Raw genomic sequence first — 21,660 nt, forward strand, 5'->3', positions numbered from 1 at the left:
TTTGGTTCTCCTGCCCCCACGCTGTTCTCTGACCTCCCCTTGGAACCTCACCCATCTGTTTTCTCCGTGGCTTTTCCCAGGCTGCTGAGCATTCCTGGAGATGAGCGCCTATGTCTTTTGTCTGCAGCAGAGATCACAGGTTCAGCCAAGTCCAAGCCCCCAAGCTGTGTGTCAGGAGTGCGAGCTTCTCACAGGTGCCCAGGTGCCCGTTGGTTCCTTTTCTGGCTCCTACCACGGAACTCGAGTCCTATCCTCACCAATTCTGTCTAGCAGCTGTTCTCCTGCAGAGGAGACGGAGGCCATCTGCCCCAAACTCCTGTGCTTTTTGCCCTGTATCTCCAAGCCTCTCTTCCTGTCTATCCTTACTCCATTGTGGGGTAAAGGAGTCGGCTTGCCTTTGCATCTTCCCTCTGCAGTGGCACCCACAGTTCCTTTCCGGTCGCTTCCTGAGAACCACTGTCTTTCTTTAGGGTTACTACTGCTGCGATGAAACACTATGACCAAAAGCAACTTGGGGAGGGAAAGAGTTTATTTTTCTCACACTTCCATGTAACAGTTCATCATCCAAAGCAGTGAGGGCAGGAAGTCAAGCAGGGCAGGGACCTGGAGGCAGGAGCTGATGCAGCAGCCGTAGAGGGGGTGCTGCTGCTTGCTGGCTTGCTCAGCTGCTTTCTTGTAGAACCCAGGGCCATGAGCCCAGGGATGGCACCACTCACAATGGACTGGGTCCTCCCCGACCCATCACTAATTAAGAAAATGCCTTCCAGCCAGATCTTACAGAGGCCTTTTCTCAATTGAGGCTCCCTCTTCTCTGATGACTCTAGCTTGGGTCAAGTTGGTATAAGACCAGCCAGCGCAACCATGTTCAGAGTTGTGCTTGGCATCCCCTGACCACCCTAGCCGCTGACACCCTTTAGCCCCTCACGTCCCCCAAACTCATCTGTATTCTGCCTTAGGTGGATGGTGCTTTTTATTAGATCTACAGTCCTGGGGCTGGGACCAGTTCTGGGCCCTGTTCCTGGTTCTGACCCATCTGGTGGCCTTTGGATAAGCTGTCTTTTCTCTCTTGACTTCAGTTTCCTCACCTGGTAAAGTGAAGTTTGTCCCCCCAAACTTAAGAGCTCTCGGTCTCGGTGGCCAGTAACTAGTCTGCAGGTGTGTCTGCTCCAGGTCTAGCTGGAGGAGCCCAGCTAGAAGGCTGTCACTTTTCTCTATGGAACCAAGGGCCCTGTTGGCTCGCCACCATGTCCTCATCCCCAGGTCTATAGCCGCTTAGCTTCCTGGAATGCTTTGGAAGTGATTCTCTGATGGAAAGGCTTTGCCACGAAGCCCTGCTGACTTGCCTGGCAGGCGGTTCCATCGCTGTGCCCTTTTACCGTGGAGTAGGAGGGATGTTCACAGCAGAGCTCAGGTGTCCTGCCCAGACTAGACAGCTGCAGACATCTTGGCTCTGCTGGTCCTGAAACCGCTCCGGCGTCTTCCTCTGCAGATGTGAGAGACTTCTGTGAGGCAGGTGTGCGATCCCCATCTGACTTCAAGTCCAAGGACGTCAGAGGTGCGCTGCTGCCTCCAGGGCCCTTCCTATTACCCTGATCTTTGCTTTTTCAGCTGGTGCCATCGCAGACTGGTCCTGATGGTGCCAGCCCGTGTCTGTGCCATTTCACCGGGCCCCTCCCCAACAGATACGTCTCCCTCTACTTAAACTTCTGGGTGTCTCTCTGATCATCTCTGCAGACTAGCTCATGGCTCATGAAGTGTGTCCTTAGCTCTCTGAACGTTTTTCCTCTATGTAAACCCTGGACCTCATTTGCCTCCTCTGAAGCCTTGTTACCTGTCCTTGGGTTTGGTATTTGTAGATATAAACAAATGGGGCTGGGGGCGTGGCTCAGCAGTTAAGAGCACTTCCAGCTCCTTCAGAGAATCAGGGTTTGGTCCCAGCATCCACATGGCAGTGGTTACTCCAGTCTTAGAGGATCCTCTTCTGGTCTGTGGTACATCATAGGTATTGCATGTGGTACACATCATATATGCAGGCACTCACCGTACAGATAAAAGGAAAGATAAGTAGATCTTTCTGACCACCTCCTGAGACTTAACGACTTCCTCTTTGTTTTTTTTTTGGGGGGGGGAGCAAGGCACATATCCACGAGCAGCTATCGTAGAGAGGCATTTGTAGTTCTTTTCGTGTGGTGGGGCGCATTTTAGGCCTTGACGAATCACTTGGTAGCACAACTGAAGTTTTCTATTTCAGGTATATGTTCCTGCTTGGGCACACTGTACGCTTGAGCCTTGGGTGTTCCTGTCTGTATGGTGTGTGCTTTGTGTGTGTGTGTGTGTGTGTGTGTGTGTTGTATGCGTGCTAATAATATGTACAGGCTTCATAGAGGAGAAAAGGTTTAAACATCTTCCGGGCGTGCTTGTGGGTCTCTGTATGTTTATCTCATACTGCGGTAGCGAGATGCTTGATTCAGGGTACTTTACAAGGGAAACAGGTTTACTTACCGCACTGTCTTAGACTCTGAAAGTCCAATAGGAAGTGGCTGTATCTGCACGGCTTCCAAGAGAGGTCATTTAATACATTGTATTACATTTAATACATTCCATTTAATACATTGGAAAACCAGAAAGGGAAGCGGTTGCCTGTAGAAGAGGCCATGGGTACGGGGTGGTCTTGCTTTAGAATGGATTCAGTCCCCAGGAACTTAGCCTGGTGAAGATGGGACTCAGTAATCTCTTTTATTCCCACCAGGCTCCGCCTCTTAAAAGTTTCCAGGACCTCAGCACCACTACACTAGAGACCAAGCCTCCAGCACCCAAGCCTTGGGGGCAAACCTTAGCCAGACCATAGCAGCCTCTTCTCTCCAGCTGGTTCGGATTTGGGGAGGGGGGGACACAAAGTCACCAAGGTGATTGCACCCAGACGGAAGCGACAGATCTGCCATGCCTGTGGGAGATTTCAGAAACCCTATAGAGAGTCTGCCCAGAAGGCTGCTGGGTATTACTGATGTTTACAGGGGCTGGGAGGTGGTCAGATGCCATGGTGTTTCTGGGAAGGAAGGAGCAGTAGACGGGACAGTGGGAAGGAATGATACATTGGAAAGGGCATATTGCCTCACATTTGAGGCTCCCTCAAATATTCCCATCCCCACCCAGCCCCTGACACAAGCACCCCAGGGCTGGCTGTGCTTGGGCATTGGGCACAGTTCTGTGTATACCAAGCTTATCTCCCCAGCTCCTTGAAAAGAGCCAAGCCTGGTTTCCATGGTACCCTGCCCAGCCCTGAAGCAACTGTCAAATCCTGTTGGCATCACCTATTTTTAGCAGTTGGAACTGGGACCTCCTGTTTCCCTTTTCCATGTCATTTAGGAAGGCCACCCAGCGACCCACTCTGCAGGACTCTGCAGGTCTGCACTTGGGATCAACGTAGAGCAGAGGTTGGGAGCGTGAGTTTATGTAACCAAGCTTTCTGCAGAGAGCCAGGGCCTATGGCATGTGCTCCTGGCCTTTCTGCTTGCTACCTGCTTACGGTAGCTGCTGTTGACTGGGGTCCCATTCTGATCTAGCATTAATGACTTCTCTTCAGTGTCCATCATCCAGCTATAAAGCTGACCGCAAAGCCGACCCATTTTACAGGCGAATGAATCTAAGGCTAAGAGACATTGGAAACTTCGTAAACAATAGAGTAAGGACAAAGCCGGGATCCAGAATTTGATCTTACTCCAAAGTCCAGTACTTTGTATTGGACTATAATAGTTATTTGTTCTTCACACAGTAAATACAGAGATGTGCATGCACGCGCACACACATGTTCACACACACACAAATGGGAAGAGAACATTTGTCAACCTTGACTCGGGGCATACCAGGGCCTGCCTCTAGTTGCAGACATGAGCTAGACTTTGTACCTGCCGGGTGCATTCTGGTCAGGGAGACAGATAAGTGTTTCCCACGGAGGACAGTGTGGTCAGCCCTCCAACAGGCAGTGGCTAGGCCCACAGAGGAGAGACCTGAGCATCAGATAAAACAGAAGAGGAGGAGTGGGCATTGATGTGGGAACGGAGTAGAGGAGTTTTCCAAGCAGAGGGGAGGCAGGGATTTAGGACAGGACTTGAAGCAACAGTTTTGACGGGAGAGGCGCCTCCCTTCCCATCCAAGGGGCAGGTGTTGTATGGGACATGTGTAGCCCGGGGTCTTCCCTCACTGACCCCTTCCCAACAGGAACAGGGGTTTATTGATGGCATTGATATTCATTCTGCAGCATGAAATCCAGGGAAGCCAATTTTGGCCTTTCCTCCAGGATAGTCCAGGCGCTGTTTTTTTCTGTTCTTTACGACTGTGAATCCGGCAACTGAGAGGCAGGCCTGCGCAGCAGAGTTGACACTCAGTTGTGGTGGCCGCTGGAGATGCTGCAGTGCCCCCCTGGCTCCATGCTACCAGTGTCTCAGAAGGTCATTACAAGTACCTGTGCCAACACTACTGTGCCTCACGACACTCTGGAGCAGCGCTGGGGCTGTAGCTCAGGGGTGAAGAACTTGCCAACACATAGAAGGCCCTGGGTTTGAGCACTCACTACAAAAGAAGGAAGGAGGGAGGGAGGGAGGGAGGGAAGAAAGAAAGGAAAGAAAGGGCTGTGTATAAATGTGATATGTGGGTATCTGTGTAACTACTAAAGAAGATCAGACAGCACCTCTTCCTTCCAGCTGTTGAAGTGGTTGATCCCACACATATACTGGGGGCCAGCCTATGTTGAGAAGATGAAGCAGGGGCAAGTGAGAGGCTTACTCAGGACCACATACCAGAAGATTGCAGAGCAGGAAAGGAACTCTGATCTTCTGCCTTCACCTGTGGCAGACTAGAGAAGCATCCCATAGACTGAAGAAGGTCAACAGACTTCCAGTAGCCTGTCCCTGAGTCCGCAGTGAGGGGAGGGTCCACATGGCAGAGAGCGGTGCTCAGTGGGAAGCTGTTGCAGGGAGACCTAGGCTCATCCCCAAGGAAGTCTCACATCAACACTCTGAGTTTGGTGGGCTCCATTCTGGATGAAGAGGAAGGGTGACCCCTCCTGCATGTAGAGATGGTGCTTAGCACCGATTTGGATTGTGGTAGGCCAGGCCTTGAGCTGGGGACACTGACACTAACAGTGAGTTTAAATCCCATCATAGACTCTTTGTTCCCCTATCCCCAGCCCTGAATCAGAATTGGAGAGTGAACCCCAAGTGTTCTTTCCGTCCCTTCTCTCTTCATCCTGTGGATATGATTTCCTCTTCAGACCCCTTCTGGATCCTATATCAAGGCAAACTACATACTCCTGAAAAGCCAAGGAAATTTCTAACTACTAGCCCATGAGTCCCATGGCTCAGCCTTTGTGGTGGGATACTAGATTCTAAAAGTCCTATCACTCAGTCTTCATGGTGGGATACTAGAGTCTACAAGTCCCATCACTCAGCCTTCATGGCAAGGGCTCCATGAACAGAGATTTCAGACTCTTTAACCTCTGAGCTTCAGTGCTTCCTCTGAGGACTCGGATCATTAAATTCTCCAGCGAGCCTATGGCGGTCGCATCTCCGGAGCCATTGCTCCAGGAGAACAGATGGTCTCTGCCAGGATCACATCCCACATCTTGATTTATGGAAAGAGCTTGCCAGATGGACCTGCACGACAGATTCAGACAAGAAATCACCTTGCTAACACCAGCGAGAGGGCTGAGCTCGGTGTCCTGCCATCTGAACTCAGAAACGCATCGGTCTGCTGGCAGTGACTGGTTTGATGGTCTGTGGAGGAGCTCAGGGGCTGTCTGCTGTCATCTTGGCCAATGCTGGTCTGCTTTGTTTAGCTAAGATACAGAAGAACATACCTGACAGGACTTGCTGCTTCTGGTGCAGCTCTCAAGCTGACGTGGGGTACAAGTTTTTAAGTGCCAGGTCTGGCTTTTGTTGCCCTGGTATTCAGGTCACAGGGTGTGGGGTTCTGGGGGGATGTCGCACCAATGATCGGCAGCTGGCTTTATCATCTCTGTTTCAGGGTAGTGAGTAGTTTTCTTGTTGCCTCTGAGGAAGCCACCAACTCCTGTTCTGAAAAGCCCCATGAGTCAAGGAGCTCAGAATAAGAATGTCACTTTGGATTCCTTTCTTGATTTCCAAAGCACCAGGTATTTCATGGTCTCGTTCTTTGCAAGCCCCGCTTTAGATACAAATAATGAAGCCCCGTAAAGACAGATAAAGGGAGCCCCATTAGCAGTGTGGCCCCAGGACGGAGCTGGCTGCTGCCCGTAAGAGCATCTGGCATCCATCTGCCCTGATGTTAGCCTCAACTGTGGACATTTGGCCATTTCACCTCCTGGACTGGCCCATAAACCCTGGCATTGCTTGAGGTTTTTATAGAGCTCGCACAGAGCCGTGGACATTTTACGTTCTACGGGGCATCTTCCTGCAGAGGAGGATATAGAAGACTGAGTCATAAATATGGAACAGGCGCACCAGGCGCATCTGTGAAATGGATGCTTTGCAAATGTGCCTGGTAGCTCTTGGGTGACTCCTGGGTACCAGCTTCTTTATTTTACTTCATCCGGCATTGTAATGGACAATCAGAGTTTCCTTCAGGCCGAGGAAACCGCACAAGTTGGACTTGGATGGAGATGAGAGTCAGCAGTGGAAGGAGAGGGAAGGTGGTTTTGAACTTGATCTACTCAGAATAATAATAAGGAAACCTGAGAAAGGAAAGAAGAGGGTGGGTTCCTCTAAGCTTTGAGTGTGTGGAGCTGCTTATACTAAAAGGTTGGCTGCAGGAGAGCTTTCTGTCCCTGGGAACGGTGAATTCATCTGAGCACAGGCTTGGTCATGGACATTAGCATGGTACATGGCAGAAGTATAGATATGCCTCTATCCTCTCTGTGTCTATCCTTCCCAGGACGAGATTAGGGGTTTTCGGCATGCTTAAGGGCAGTGGTGAGGTCTGGTTCTTGTTCTGCAAATTCCTAATCAAAATTGCCTGGTATGGAGCTGAGGATGTAGCCTGGGTGTTAGTGTGCTTACCTAGGATGCGGAAGCTCCGGGTTGGATGCTCCTTACCGCGCAGTCTGGGTGTGCATTCCCAGCACTCGGGAGTAAGACGGTCAGAAGTTCATGGTCATCCTCGGGTACATGGAGAGGCTGAGGTCAGCCTGGGATACGTGGGATCCTGTCTCAGAAAACAAATGTGTTTCGTAGGCAAACAGCGAATAAATACAAACTAGACAACCAGCCTCCCTGCCCCTAAATGATAATCTCATTAAAATAAAAGGCTCTTCAGAAAAGCAAAAGAAAATGGCATTCATGTTATAATCACCCCTGTTTCCCCGCTCCAAATCCCCAACAGATCTTTCTGGACATGTCTGTATAGAAAATAGTCATTTTCTACCTGATTTATTTTTTCTACCTTAGCATTGTGCTGTGTGGCTCTCTTGTCACGGCAGTAAATATCAGCCTACATCCTTTTAAAATAGTATTGCATTATACAGATGAGCCATTTTTGAATCCCGTCTTTGTTGGTGGGCATGTAGGTCACTGCCAATTCAAAGCTATCGACAATGAGATGTAGCATCCCGGCCATGTGCCTTTGAGATAGGCATCCTGCCGCGGCGATCTGCTTTCATTACCCCGCCTAGGCAGCGTGGGGATGACAAAGGCCGGCATCCTCCTCTCCGTAGCACCGCCCGCACGCTTATTGCATCCTTAATTCATCTGTTATGTGCTTCTTTGTGTGTTTCCACATCCCCCCTCCTCCTACACAGCCCTCTCAGGCTTTGCGGTTAGGTGTGGAGTACACTGTGCTCATTCAGCCCCGCCCTTTCTCATTAGTAACACGTGCGTGGTGTAGATTGCTTCTGCGAGTCCCTGGCAGTCGGCAGAATTAGCCTCTGGTTAGAACAGCTGGAGAGAAGCCGACTTTGCCTGTTTCATTCCAGTTCTTTTTGTAACGGTGAAGTTCCCGTGTGCATTGGGCTTGCTTTACAGTGATGGTGAGCATTGCCTCACTGTCTGCCCCCCCCCCTTTCAAAAACAAGTCACACTGTGGGCTGGGGGAGCTGGCTTAGCAGTTAAGAGCAGTGGCCGACGTTCCAGAGGATTTCGATTTTCCCGTACCCACATGGCAGCTCACGGCCATCTGAAACCTCAGTTCTGAGGGACCCAACACCCTCTTCTAGCCCTTCTTGTGCACTCACGGTGCAGACTTGTGTGCACCTTGCAAGTGGAATTGTCTTACATATAACAAAATTATTTCGAAAGTCATGCTTCACATTTCTCGATCCAGTAAGAACAAGCTGAGTACCATACCTGGACCCCTCACAGGAAGCACAAAAGCCACCAGCCACATGGTCCCTTGCCATTAGGGTTTGATCTGAGAGACTCAGAGTGCAGATAGCCCCTGGCTCACGACAGTTCGGCTTTATAACGCTATGAGAGTGATAGCGACCAGACCTCAGGTTGGGATGTTAACCTTTCCCGGGCTGTTGACTGCGAGTGCTGTTCTGTCTTGAGATTCCAGGTACAACCATGCAATCATGGGCCTAACACTCCATGGTCTGCCATGTACCCAAGTGGGATACTGGGGCCAGAAGGATAAAATGCATTTTTAATTCACAATGTCTTCTCTTTAGGATGGCTTTATCTGGATGTTATACCTCTTTGGTGTTCTCTGTAGAAGTTAGGCTCCTGAGCATGTGTCAACAACTTTCACATAAATGTTTAGATGAGGGAAATGGCTCTGTAACCTCCTTAAGCAGATAAAACTGAAGTAGATTATATGAGACATATGAGGAGCAGTTGAAATCCTCGCTGGCCACAGCTGAACCATCTGCCTGTCTTTCTGTCAGTGATGGGGGTTGGGAGTGTAAGGGAGTGAGGGCTCCCTTACTTTGTTTCCGTGATTCCAGAGTTGAGGGAGTCAGAACCACAAGGCAGGTGTGTAACCAACGCTTAGCCAGCAAATGGGAGTTTGTGCTCTTTGTGAGACTGGCAGAGACCCGGAGTTACCAGTGAAGATCAGCAGCATGGTGGGCCATCAGTATCGTCAGCAACCTAGAAGTTTTAGAAGGGACTTTACAGGTCAGACTTTTAGGGGTTTCAGAGCTTGCTGAACTCCTTAAAAGCTTGGGAAAGTTTAGCTGTAAGAAAAATGCACTTACATGTCCAAGCAGATTATTTATTTGGTTTTCCGTTTACATGTGTGGCTTGTGTGCGTATGCATATTTGCGTGTGTATGGGCACATGTGGAGGGTTGATTTTGCTTTGTCACCTCATTCATTGAGGCAGGGTCTCTCAGTCAAACCCAGAGCTCACTGATACCTCTAATCTCATCAGCTAGCTTACTCTGGGAATCCTCTCTCTGCCTTCCTAAATTGGAATTACAGGTTACTACTCCACCTACCTGGCTTTTACACAGGTTCCAGGGATCCAAACTCCTATCCCTAGAGCAGGTGCTTTACATGTTTGTTTATTTTCATTTTATGTGTATGGGTGTTTTGCCTGAATATGTATGCCACGCACCATGTGAGTACAATGCCCACAGATGTCAGAAGAGGGCGTTGAATGCCCTGGAATTGGATTTTACAGACGGTTGTGAGTAGCCAGGTGGATGCTGGGAAATCTAACCTGGGTTCTCAGGAAGAACAACCAGTGTTCTTAACTACTGAGCCATCTCTCCGGGCACGAATTTTTAATACCATACCTAGCGGTGTCAGATCTCCAGCAAGGAGCTCAAGATCTGACTCAGTCTCAGGTCTCTGTGAGTGGAACCACCCGGGGTTTGTAGCAGAGGGTGGGGTGGAGGGAGCTCTTGGGGCACGTACTTAGTTTCTAAGGAAACATTTTCTTTCTTTCAGCACTGGCTGGACCATTCGAAACCCATAAAGAAACAGATGAAAGGTAAGTCTTAGCCTCCAGTCTGCTCACGTCTTTTCTTTCTTTTTTAAACCTGTCAGTAAACTCCTTTGGTAAGATGTTTGAGATCTTTTGATGTGTAAGTAGATCCGATGTTAAATGGCTGGTTTCTACTTCCTTTAAACTGGCCAGAGAGTAGAACTTTAAAATTGAATGCGTATTTTGGGGAGACACTGAGCCCCACCTGTGCTCCCGGTTCACATCCGACGCCCCTGCCAATGAGAACGGACTGACTAACTATGCAGAAACTTGACACCCCCTTTCCTCATTTTCAAGTAAGTTTCAGATTCAGTACGGAGAATAGGAAGCAGGAAGGCTCCAGCGCCTTCCACACAGGTGTGGGAGCCATATTTCTCCAATGCTTATGCTTAGATCGTCTGGAAATTATATTCTCTTGAAAGTGCCTTAAAATATTTTTACTGTGTCTCCACCTCGCAGAACACTTTGCTGTTTTATCCGTCAGTTGCCCCCAGCCCGTTTTATACGTTGTAAAACGTGGGTGCCAGTTTGGAGTAACCCCATCAGAGATAGCGAAATGCCAGCTCTTTTTACCCACCCGGACCCTCAGGGATTTCTGTCAGAGTGACGGTCCCCGCTAAACCCTCCTGGTCAACCTAAAAGTTCGGTTCCATTTTTCAACCTCCCGATGGAGCAGTGAGCTTCCTTGTGATGTGTTGTTTCCTTTTGTCTGGTGGGAGACAAACATTTCTACCTTTCTGTCTCCAAATATTTAGTTGGACCTGCTTACGCTTTGCACTTTCGAGTCAAATACTATTCTTCGGAGCCAAACAACCTTCGAGAGGAGTTTACAAGGTAGGGCTTCACACAAGATGATTCCGTTCAGTAGCCCCGCCCCCGCCAGACGAGGGGGCGAGGTCTTTCCAGTGGGATGGCTAGCTTCGGATTTTAGTCCTCTGTGTTACTAAGCAAAAGTTACTAGCACTTTTCCCAGGCTTCTCTACCCTCTTGAAAATCCACCAGTGTGCTTAATTTGATATTTCGCATAGGAATCAAATGAGGTGGATTTTTCTGGATCTTGGGGAAGTGATGGGTTCATGTATGGCATTTTATCTTTGTCTTCACTACAAAAACAAAACAAAACAAAAATGGAGATATTGGGAGAAGATATTTATTTATTTATTTATTTATTTATTTATTTATTTAGTGTTGCAGAGCATTCTGATTGTTCAGGTAGAAGGAACTTTTCACTTCCTATAAGCGACTCTGTCACCGCAGATTTTGTTAGGACCCTCTTTATATATCTCTCAGCTCCGCTGCATATTTTTATGTCATAAATGTCTATGTTTATCTCTTGAATTTCAGAAGCAATAGAGAAGAATAAAGAGAATGTGAATAGGGGTTGGAGTGTGGAGCTTCCCCTCCGTCTGTGGAATGCTTTAGCGGGCTCTTGAGATCCCCAGAGTACCCTCGTCACGGGGTTTGTGTGTGAGGCAGTGTAGCAGTGACTTGTGCATGGGTGGGTGGCCTACACTGGTGGTCAGCGACTTGGAGAGGACCCCCTAAGTGACATTTGAAAAGCTGTCACTAGTGCCCATGACAAGGGCCTGAGGGGCTTTTCCTGTTGGGTTCCCTACGAGAATCAGACCTTTCGGTCGCATGGACACCATGCTCTTGTTGGTGCTAATACACGTCAGCGTCCTAAATTTCAGAAGTGGAAGGAAGTTCTGTTGTAGTTAAGGACCTGTTGGGAAGCAGAAATCTTGCGGAATGAGGTAGAACCTTCAACCTGCCTGCCCACTTTGATTTCTGGGTCATCCAAAGCGTATAGCCACTCCACAGAAAAGGACTGCCCACATGGCTTCCAAGGTTAGCTCATTAAGCAGCTTCAGTGTGTCTCTTTGGAGGTCCTTATGACATGTGTTGTCCCTAGTTGTCGCCGAAGCTAGTCATTTTTTAAGCCAGGAGTGTGAATCGAAAACATTGGGAAGTTTTTGAACAAATGGGATTCCTGGGGACCACTCGAGTGTAGGATCCTGACTCCCTAGGTCTGGAGTGAAGTGTGGGAGGCTTTGGTTGGTACAAAGTGGTTCTGGTGCCCACATCTTCCTGGAAAGAAAAGACTTTTAGTTGAGATGAAGACATTTATTTTTTTTGCTTGGTAAGCCTTCTTATTTTTTTTTTTTTTGCTACTTTCCTTCTTGTTTCTTATTATCACTGTAATTATCTGTAGTGTAATTTTGGGATTTGTGTGTGTGTGTTTGTGTGTGGCATGGTTTGCATGCGTGTTTAGTTTGTTTCTTTTAAAGACAGAGTAAACACTTAAACTACACCCAGAAGAAAAGCCTGTGGTTTTCAGTAGACCCTGCAGACTTTTTGAGAGACTTCTGGAATCTGCTAGGTGTAGCTGGCCAGCTGCCAGCTCAGTGATGCCACCCTGCCCATTTTTCTTAGATGCATGGCTTGCCTTTTTTCTTTTTTTTGAGTTCTCTGTGCCTGTTGAGCTAGTTTCTCCTGCACCAGAGCCATCCTGCAAGTAGCATCAGACTGCTTGATGTTGTATCCCTGCTCCATCCTACAAGTATCTTGCAAACTTCCGACATGCATTTCTCGGCCCAGCCCAGTGAGACCTAGGATGCCTTTGCACAGGCTCCGAAGGAGGCTCCCGTCCTCCTTGTTCGTTTGGACTCCCTTTTGACAGCACAGAATGCCAGGGCATGTGCAGGGGGTGGGGTGGGGGATTTGTGACGGGAGGCTGGGGATTGGAGGCGGCTGGGAAAGGGAAGAGTTCCCCTCTGTTGACTTTTGTGTATGTTTGTCAGGTACCTGTTTGTTTTACAACTCAGGCATGACATTCTTTCTGGAAAGTAAGTATGCTTTTGTTCTAACTCTTAACCCGGCATAGAGTATAATATACCTCAGTAATTCTCTGTTTTAACTCTTCCTCCCTGTATCCTCTTTACCAAATTAAAAAACAGTACTTCCCAATAGATACTTGAGCCGCTATCATTTTTGTCCTTTTTTTTTTTTTTTTAAATGATCTCCAAGTGCGTGCACTGAGTTTCTTGAATGATGTGTATTCGGGGACCACCGTCTCCCTGTCACATCACTGCCCCATTCCTGCTGGCTCCCCTTGTATTTGCAAGCCCCATACATGTCCACATGTGTACATGTACAGGTCCCGCTCATCACTGTCACGCCGAAGCCATGTAAAGGGGTCTTTATCTGGCCCTGCTAGAAGGGCTCTAGGCTCCTCATCTCATTTCCTTTCCCATCTTAAAAAATGCTATTTAAGCTCAAGGCATTGGGCTTGTGGTGACCATTAGCAAAACACATTATCATGTTGTCACCAAACAGCATTCATAGAGGAAGAAGGCTGACAAAATGGCTCAGCAGGTGAAGGCGTGCAAGCCAGACAACCTGAGTTTGATCCCTAGGGCCCAAAAGTTAGGCTCTGACCTCCAAACACATGCTGTGGCATGTGCAATATCCCCTAACGTCTGAGCACGTATGCACAATGTACACACACACACACAACCTTATCTATTTATATGAATAAATAAATAATATTTTTTTCAAATTAACTTTAATCATTTTCCAATAAGAGTTATCGCATATTTTCTGTTACATTAAAAAAAAAAAAACAACTCTGTCTTTATTAAGACTAAGAAGCAGTACCTCATGTTAACCACCAGGAATATTTCCTGATTTTGAATGTAATCTGAAGGAAATTTAATGGGTGATTTCTGCCATTTGTGGTGGTCCAGACATCTCATCACAGAGCTGGAGAGGCAGACGCGGGTGGATCTGAGCGAGTCTGAGGCCAGTCCGAGATATGCAGTAAGACCCTGTCTCAAACAGCAAAACCAAATATGTCAGTTCCATAAATAAAAACTTAAATGTAACAAATAAGATGTAATATCCGTGTTTGCAAATTCTTAGTAGGAAATGCAGTCTAAAACGTTGAGTGACAGGTAGGCAATGGGATGGTAGACTGTAGAGCGTATACATTGGCCTTCCTCAGCCATGCAGTACATATCTGGCTGACGTGTGCTGAGTATGTGTGCATTGTTACCGCCGTCAGCTCCGTGCTCACCACGCTGAAGGCCCTGTCACTGTGGAACGTGTCTCCGGTTTGGAAAGCGTTGATGACAGTACTTCCTCCATGGCTAGAGCTTTGCAGTTTCTCTCCACTTCCACCCAGCTGTTACCTTCTAACCGAGAGAGTGTTCTGAGCCCAGCACTGCCTCCTGTCGGCTGGAAGACTTTGGGCAAGATGCTGAGGATTCACTGTCTCATCTGGAAGATGAGAAATGGGGTGGGGGGCGCTGGCCAGACCCATCCTAAGAGTTTACAGACTACACATTGACTCAGCTGTATCACACATATGAGAAGACCTTAAGAACTAGGAAGCACCGTGCCGTGTTCATCAATACAGTTCTCCTAGCCAGCCTTGGAATCTGCAGTAGCTCTGCCTCGGCTGGACCTGTTAGCATGCCGAGCTCAGCTAGTGGTCCTCGAAGTTGTAGACCCGCTGCTGGTGTGTGTCTTTTTACCCTCCTGGCTTTGTTTCAAGGAAGACTGAAGGCAGCTCGGAAAGACTAATGGACTGTATCCAGAGGAAATCAGTTTAAGCTAACGAGACAAACAGAAGGCTTTCATTCTGCCTCCTAAACATCCCCAGGTCTTTTCGAGTTCAGTAGAAGTGTCTGCACGATTGGTAGAACGAATACTTGGATAGTTTTGTCATATGCAGGGAACTGCCCTGGGAAATTTGGAGTGTGTATTAGTGCTCTTTAACATAGACACGGAAAATACAACCCACTAGCATCAGACGCTACATAAACACTGCTGCCTTTTAAGGGTGTTTTTACTATTATTTGTTACGTAGTTCCAAATGGAGAGCTCCCTTGCAGTGCTAATTTCTTTTTCTTTTTTTTCTTTTCCCAAGACTGAAGTGTCCCTATGAAACGGCTGTGGAACTGGCTGCTCTCTGTCTGCAAGGTACATTCATCTTAAAGTTATTGCTTCCGTTTCAGTAAGAGAGAGTCTCCAGTATGCCAGGCCCAGTGTCCTGCTTTCTCCCAGGATGCAGAGTAAGATGGTGTGACCTCAGTCCCCAGGAGCTTACAGTCTGGTGACGAAGGCACACGGAGCATATGGTTGTTTTACTAGCAGCAGAGATACACAGGAGGTCTGGGAGAGGAGGGCCGTGGGGGGATGTGGAGAGGAAGGTGACTAGCAGAACCTGTGGAAAAAAGTAAAGAGAAGGGGAGATGCAGCTTCTGCTTGGTGTGCTGTGCGCGCGGCCCTGGGTTCCCTTCCTAGTACTTCAAGTCTGGGGTGGGGCTCTTATAAGGGACTGTTACAGATAAAGGTTGGTTGGGTTTTTCTTTGTTTGTTTGTTTGCTTGTTTTTTGAGACAGGATTTCTCTGTGTAACAGCCCTGGCTAGAACTAGCTTTTGTAGACCAGGCTGGCCTTGAACTCACAGAGCTCTACCCGCCTCTGCCTCCCAAGTGCTGGGATTAAAGATGTGTGCCACCACCGCCCGGAGTATAGGTTGGTTGAGCTTTGTACATCACATAAAACCAAATGTGGTAATGCACACCAATAATCCTAGCACTTAAGAGGTGATAGGAGAATCAGAAGTTCAAGGTCATCCTTTAATAGGTATGAGTTTGAGGCCAACCTGGGCTACCTAAGGCCCTGTCTCAGAAAAAAAAAAAAAAAAAAAAAAAACAGAAAGCAAGCAAGCAAACAATAAAGTCACAGAGATAGTAATCACAGTGTGAAGTTCAAGAAACTGGCTTGGCGAACAGCCTTTGGCCCCATCTAAAGACTATGAACTTGGTGGGGCCAGCAGCAATTCTTCGCATGTTCTTAAGGGGGCAGGCCCGGGTAGTAGATATTTTGGAAAGGCCACACTGGCTGTGTGGAAAGAAAGAATTGGAACGGGGCCAATACAGGGGCTGGAGTGAGGAGGGCTGTTACCGGAACAGAGATAGTAAGACGCCGGGCAGGGCAGGTGGGTGTGCACGCAGTGAATGCCGCCACGGCAGTGCCAGGAGCTGGATTCCCTAATGAGGCTTAATGTGAGAAAGGAGTTGGGGATGACTCAGGCTGCTGCGGAGGGTAGGTGGTGGCATCAGTGAGTGGGTACAGGGAAAGGCGACTCCTGGGGAGTAAGTGGCCTGTGTGGCCCTTGGCCAAGAGGGGCTGAAGTCACCAGCATGCAGGTGGGAGCTGGGCGGCAGGAGGTGCGCCTACAGGACCGTCCAACACTGACCATTCGTTCGTCTGTGGGAGGTGCTGGCGGATCTTCATTTTAAATGCAGGAGAAACGCTTGCTTAATTCTCCAGCACTAATTAAGAGGATGAGATTTCATTAGCATGTGCTTATCAGAGGGCATTCACTGGGTTATGACGTGTGACATTCACTCGTGTGTGTGTGTGTGTGTGTGTGTGTGTGTGTGTGTGTGTGACTGTAAGTGTGGCAGCTTGTTAGACGACTTTGGAGAGTGGTTCTCCCCTTTCACATGTGGGTTCTGGATATCCAGCTTAGATTGTCAGGCTCGGTGGCAAGTGTCTTGATCTGTCATCTAACCAGTTCATATTTTACTAGTTTAAGAAAAGCTGATCTGAGAGGTGTCACAAGGTCAGATCATAGGATCACAGACTCCCGGCAGGGCAACACAGCAGTCAGGCAGGCCCTAGAAAGCACGTGATTTCCCCACCCGCCACCCACCAGCAGCTACCTCTTCTGTTAATGAGTTTAGATTTTTTTTTTTTTAAAGAAACGTAATTCAGGCTAGAATAATAGAGAAATTTATGTGTGTGGTTTTCTAGTACATTGTTACGCTTTAATTTAGTGTGTCTGCCTGCGCAAGTGAGCGCGCTTTCGAAGAGATCAGAGGACAGCTTGCAGAAGCTGGTTCTCTACTTCCATCACGTGCGCCATGGGTCTCGAACTCATATCACCAGGCTTGGCGGCGAGCACCTTTATCTGCCGAGGCATCTCCCTGGACCTCCTTACCTTTCTAAAAGTCTTTGTACATTGTCACATTTATACATGTAAAGATATTTTGCTGATAATGGGTGCATTCCCATCCCTGAATACTTATAGTCCTTACTGCCCTCCGAACAGATGCTCGGTGAGTGCAGAACGAATAGAGGAATAACTTTGGGGAGACCCTCGGTGCAGTTTGAAAGCTCCGGTGGTGATGAGGACAGTGGTGCTATCTAGAGACAGCTGTGTGAGATACAGAGCTGCGTGCTTCCTCTCCCCGTGTCCTCTGATGCGACGGGCCTCCTGTGAGAGCCGTGCTGTAGGAGGGACTGGAGACGTGGCAGAGGCTCCCAGCTTCTTGTGTCGGCCACTTGCAGATTTTACCAGCATAGACAGTAGCCTTCATCTGCACTGGTTCCTGAGCTGCAAGAGGCCTCATCAGGCTTGGCAGCCCCGAAGGACCTGTCAGGGTAGTGGTAATGAGAGGGAAACACCCAAGCACCCGGGTCAGGCCTGGGGCCATTCATCACCACAGAAGCTTCCTCCCGAGGCTATTGGCACAGTGTTTCAAGCCTGTCCTGTTGTCCTGAGTGATGAGGAGGAGGCACACCTCTGCCCTCGCTGGTCCGGCTTAGTGAGGCTGTGAAAGCTGCACAGAGAAGAGGAAAGCGGCCCTCTGTGAGCCCTTCCTGGAGAAGCTGCCCTATCTGTAGGGTAATTTAAAGGACAGTCAGGTACAAATAAGTACTTGGAAGACTGTTGAGGGACATGGGGAAGTGCTTATCACAATTCCTTCCCCATGGTCTCACCTGCTTTCCTCTGGAGCCCTGCACTGTGAGAAGTTGCTTTGATTGGTCAGTGTGAATAAAATTAGAGAGCAGTTTCCCCTGGGGGTTGAGCCTTTAGGGCCTGTCTTACCGTTGCTCTTGAATGAATCGTGCCCCCTGAGTCGAGCTACTGTCCTTCCGTGGAGGATGCGCTCTTTGGGGAATGCATTTGTGGTATATTTGAGAATCAACCCAAGGGAAAGGGTCAGAGGGATTTGAGATCGTCTGTTGCACGACAGTGTTCTGGTTTCGTCCATGTAATAATAACTCCCACGTCTCAGGTAGAGACCTGGGAGCATCTCCGTAATGGGCCCCAGGTCACCCAGATAGCTCCAGCAGGGTTGGAGTTGAGTCTCTTTTACACCAGAGCCATCTCCCTTACCTTCCATGGCCTCCAGGAGCCAGAGCCTGGCTGCAGAACCTGGAGATTCTTGGAGTGCCAAGCTCTTTCAGCATGTTCTTGGAAGACACTGGTGTCCTAGGTGCTCCTCAGGCCCGCTGAAGCACAGCAAAGGCTGGAAGGGACACTGCCCTCTTTCTTGCTGTGTCTTTGGCGTACTTAATCTTGACAATTAAGGGCACCAGCCGGGTGGTGGCGGCTCACACCTTTAATCCCAGTACTTGGGAGGTAGAGGTAGGCAGATCTCTGTGAGTTCGAGGCCAGCCTAGTCTACAAGAGCTTGTTCCAGGACAGGCTCCAAAGGCTGCAGAGAAACCCTGTCTCAAAAACAAAACAAAACAAAACCAGACAGTTAGGGCCACCACAGGGTCCTATTGAGTCATGTTTGCCTATGGGTACATGAGATACCATAGGAGTCTCTTTCCAGACCATGCAAAGCTATGTCAGCATCACATGGGAATTTGTTAGAAGTACAAACTTGATGGGTTGGGGATGTAACCCTGCTGGTAGAGTGCTTGCCCAGCATGTATAAAGTCCTGATTTCCATCCCCAGTCCCACATAAAATCAGGTACAGTGGTGAAAGTGGGAGACCAGAAGTTACAGGTCACCCACAGTTACATTCAATTCTGGGCCTGGGTCCATATGAAGATCAACAAAATCCGGGTGCGGGACCCCAGTGATGTTACGCTTCAGCGAGCCTACTAAATGATGCTTTTGCGCTGTAAGCTCAAAAACAGCTGTTGGGGATCATTGCCTCTCCCAGGAAAGTGCACCAAGCCCTGAGGGTCTTGTGAAATGGCTGGCAGGGTCTGGGCTGTTCCGGGATGGGCATTCAAGTCCGCATAGTGATTCAGCCCCTAGGCGGCATCTCCACTTGCTGACCTGAAGCCCACGCTTATGAAACCAGGTTATAGAGGAAACAGGGGGATTCCCTTTTATTCTGAAATCTGCAGGGGTCAAGTGGATTTTCTCATTCGTGATCTAGAGGAGAGGGCCATCATGTCCTTGGGCCCTCTGTTTTGCAGTTTGGCAAGAGCAGAAACCATGCGGTGCACATTGGGCTTTTTGCCGGCAAGCTTCCTGTTGCTAGCCCTCTTTTGCGCAGCCATCTCCCTCTCCCCTTCTCCGTTCTGCCTGACTTGCCGCAGTTGCTCCTGCAGCCTGCTCGCCACCCCTCCCTGCTTCTTTATCCCTCAGTCAGATTCTGCATGCACCAAAATCTTGATCCATCCTTCCCAGCCCTGCAAACACTAAAGTGCTGCTCTGGCCTGTGCTTAAGGAGAGCCCTGTGTAGAAGATGCTCTCAGGCATATCCTCGTGGCCTGCAATCGCCTTTTATTGCAAATTTCCACTTCCCAGGGACATGTGAGCCAGACCTCCCTAGGTGGGGGAGGCAGTGAGGAGAAAGAGAATAATGACTAAGATGATGGTGTATTTATCTTATGGGAGGGAAGGGTACAATGACCAGGAATTCTGAGGGAAGCTGATAACGAGAGGGCTCTACCTCAGAGGCACCTGCACCTTCTGATCAGAAAGAATGCCTTTGGATTGAGTTGCAGCGCTAACCTGAAGTGTTCCGTGTCTTCTTTTTCCTCCCTTTTATAAACTGCACAGCGGAGCTGGGGGAGTGCGAGCTCCCGGAACACACACCGGAGCTTGTGTCTGAGTTTCGGTTCATCCCAAATCAGACAGAAGCCATGGAATTCGATATCTTCCAGCGATGGAAAGAGTACAGGTACCTCAGTGCCCCTCTCTCAAGGTCAGAGCTGCTCGTTGGTTTGTCCTCTGTGCTCGTCTGAGCCTTCTGAAGACCTGTTGCATGACCGTCCTCAGCGCAGTGTGCCCTGTCTCACAGAGAGGTGCTCCGTAGGTACCAGGCTGGAACCTCTCTCCTGGACTTCACACCTGTTTCCAAAAGACCTGCGTGTCACCTCTCTTCTGAGAAATGTGCACAGGTCAAGCCATGCTATTTTCTGTCTCTGAAACACACAGCTTCTGTCTGATTTGATTGTGTCTCATTAGTGACACCCCAGGTGCGGATAAAAGGCTACACTTACAAGGTCCTACCCATCCTGAGCAGTGGTCCTCAACCTCCCTAATGCTGTGACCCTTTAATGCAATCTCTCATGTTGTGGCGACCTCAACCATAACACTAGTTAGTTGCTATATCATAACTGTAATTTTGCTACCGTTATGAATTGTAATGTAAATATCTGATATGCAGGATGTCTACTGTGTGATCACACTACCCCCACCCCACCCCCGCTGCCAAGGGTCAGATTGAGAACCACTGTTCTAGAACAAATCTTTTAGAAATGTAGGTGAAGCATCCCTAGTGCCCAAATTCTGAATCTAAAATGTGAAACATTTGAACAGCAGCGTGGTGATCCATTTGAGAAATGCACACCAGGCTTTATTGCGCAGGCTGAAGTCTAATCATAGGAACAGTTTTTAAATATGCATGAAATCACCTCCAGGACCTTGCAGTTTTATGTACCAGGTGAACGTGACATAATTGACTTCTGTGTTGAGAGCTGGGCCTTACCCGTCACAGCAGGCTCACTATCTTCACACTTGTACTTGACAGTCTGAGTGGGGCGGGGGACCACATGTATTTTTGGTCTCTCACATTCTAGGTCAGGCATACTTGGCCCATCACCTATGGTGAAGTGGTGAGACCGTGTGACATGTGGTGTTATTATATGTCTAAAAGTGTGCTCACTACACTGAGAGTCAGCGTGGTGACTGCCGGTTTTCCCTGCTGCCTCCACCCTAATCTAACATACTTGTTTTTGTTTCACGTAGACCAGTAAGGCAGTTTGCCAGCCATGCACACATGCGTGCGTGCATGTGTATGCATTCTCTCTCTCTCTCTCTCTCTCTCTCTCTCTCTCTCTCTCTCTCTCTCTCTCGCACACGCGCACGCACGCACACACACCACAGAGCACCTGTTCCTGCTTAGTCTTGGACGTGACTTAGTGTGGCCTTCTATTGCCCCTCAGTTCTCTGATGACTTCAAAAATTAAAGATGGCACGAATGTTGTCATCCAACGATAGGGAAGTGTGCAGAGATGTTCAGTCAAAGTGTCCCACCTACTCCCTCACACACGGCCTTCGTTCTCCCAGAGGAAAGCCAGGAGGAAGTCTTTCCCTTTGCCTTAGAAGCACACTCTTGTTTTCTTTTCCTTTTTTGTTATTTGCTTTTGAGATAGAATTTCTCTGTACCCCTGACTGTCCTGGAATTCACTGTGTAAACCAGGCTGGCCTGGAACTCAGAGATCCTCCTGCCTCTGCCTCTTGAGTGCTGGTTAAAGGTGTGTAGCACCACTACCTGGCATACACTCTTTTTCCTTCGGTTATCCTAAGAAACACCATTCTGTGGTCTTCCTATTCAGTTAACACGGGGTTCTTGGAGATGGTTTCCCACCCTTGTAAGCTTGCATCCTCCACGGCTATAACGATTGCATGACCTGCAGCCCAGCAGGCTCTCCAGACCCTGCAGGGCGTGTGAGTCGCAGTTCACACGTGTCTCATTGGTTTTGTTTCCTA

At 48.7% G+C, this 21,660-nt stretch overlaps 1 protein-coding gene across 4 annotated transcripts in view; it reads left to right on the forward strand.

Moving 5' to 3' along the window:
* Epb41l4b (erythrocyte membrane protein band 4.1 like 4B) overlaps nucleotides 1–21,660 on the forward strand; it is a 144,707-nt gene that overhangs the window by 43,983 nt on the left and 79,064 nt on the right. For all 4 annotated transcript variants that reach the window (XM_050164953.1, XM_050164961.1, XM_050164936.1 and 1 more), the window contains exons 3-7: nucleotides 9,860–9,902; nucleotides 10,652–10,730; nucleotides 12,698–12,742; nucleotides 14,827–14,879; nucleotides 19,726–19,846. In XM_050164953.1, coding sequence (XP_050020910.1) covers nucleotides 9,860–9,902; nucleotides 10,652–10,730; nucleotides 12,698–12,742; nucleotides 14,827–14,879; nucleotides 19,726–19,846 — 341 coding nt within the window. The remainder of the gene's footprint in view (nucleotides 1–9,859; nucleotides 9,903–10,651; nucleotides 10,731–12,697; nucleotides 12,743–14,826; nucleotides 14,880–19,725; nucleotides 19,847–21,660) is intronic.

This window comes from Alexandromys fortis, unplaced genomic scaffold (assembly GCF_014885135.2).
Source record: "Alexandromys fortis isolate MF-2015 unplaced genomic scaffold, M_Fortis_MF-2015_v1.1 scaffold_18, whole genome shotgun sequence".
In the NCBI taxonomy this organism is placed as follows: domain Eukaryota; kingdom Metazoa; phylum Chordata; class Mammalia; order Rodentia; family Cricetidae; genus Alexandromys; species Alexandromys fortis.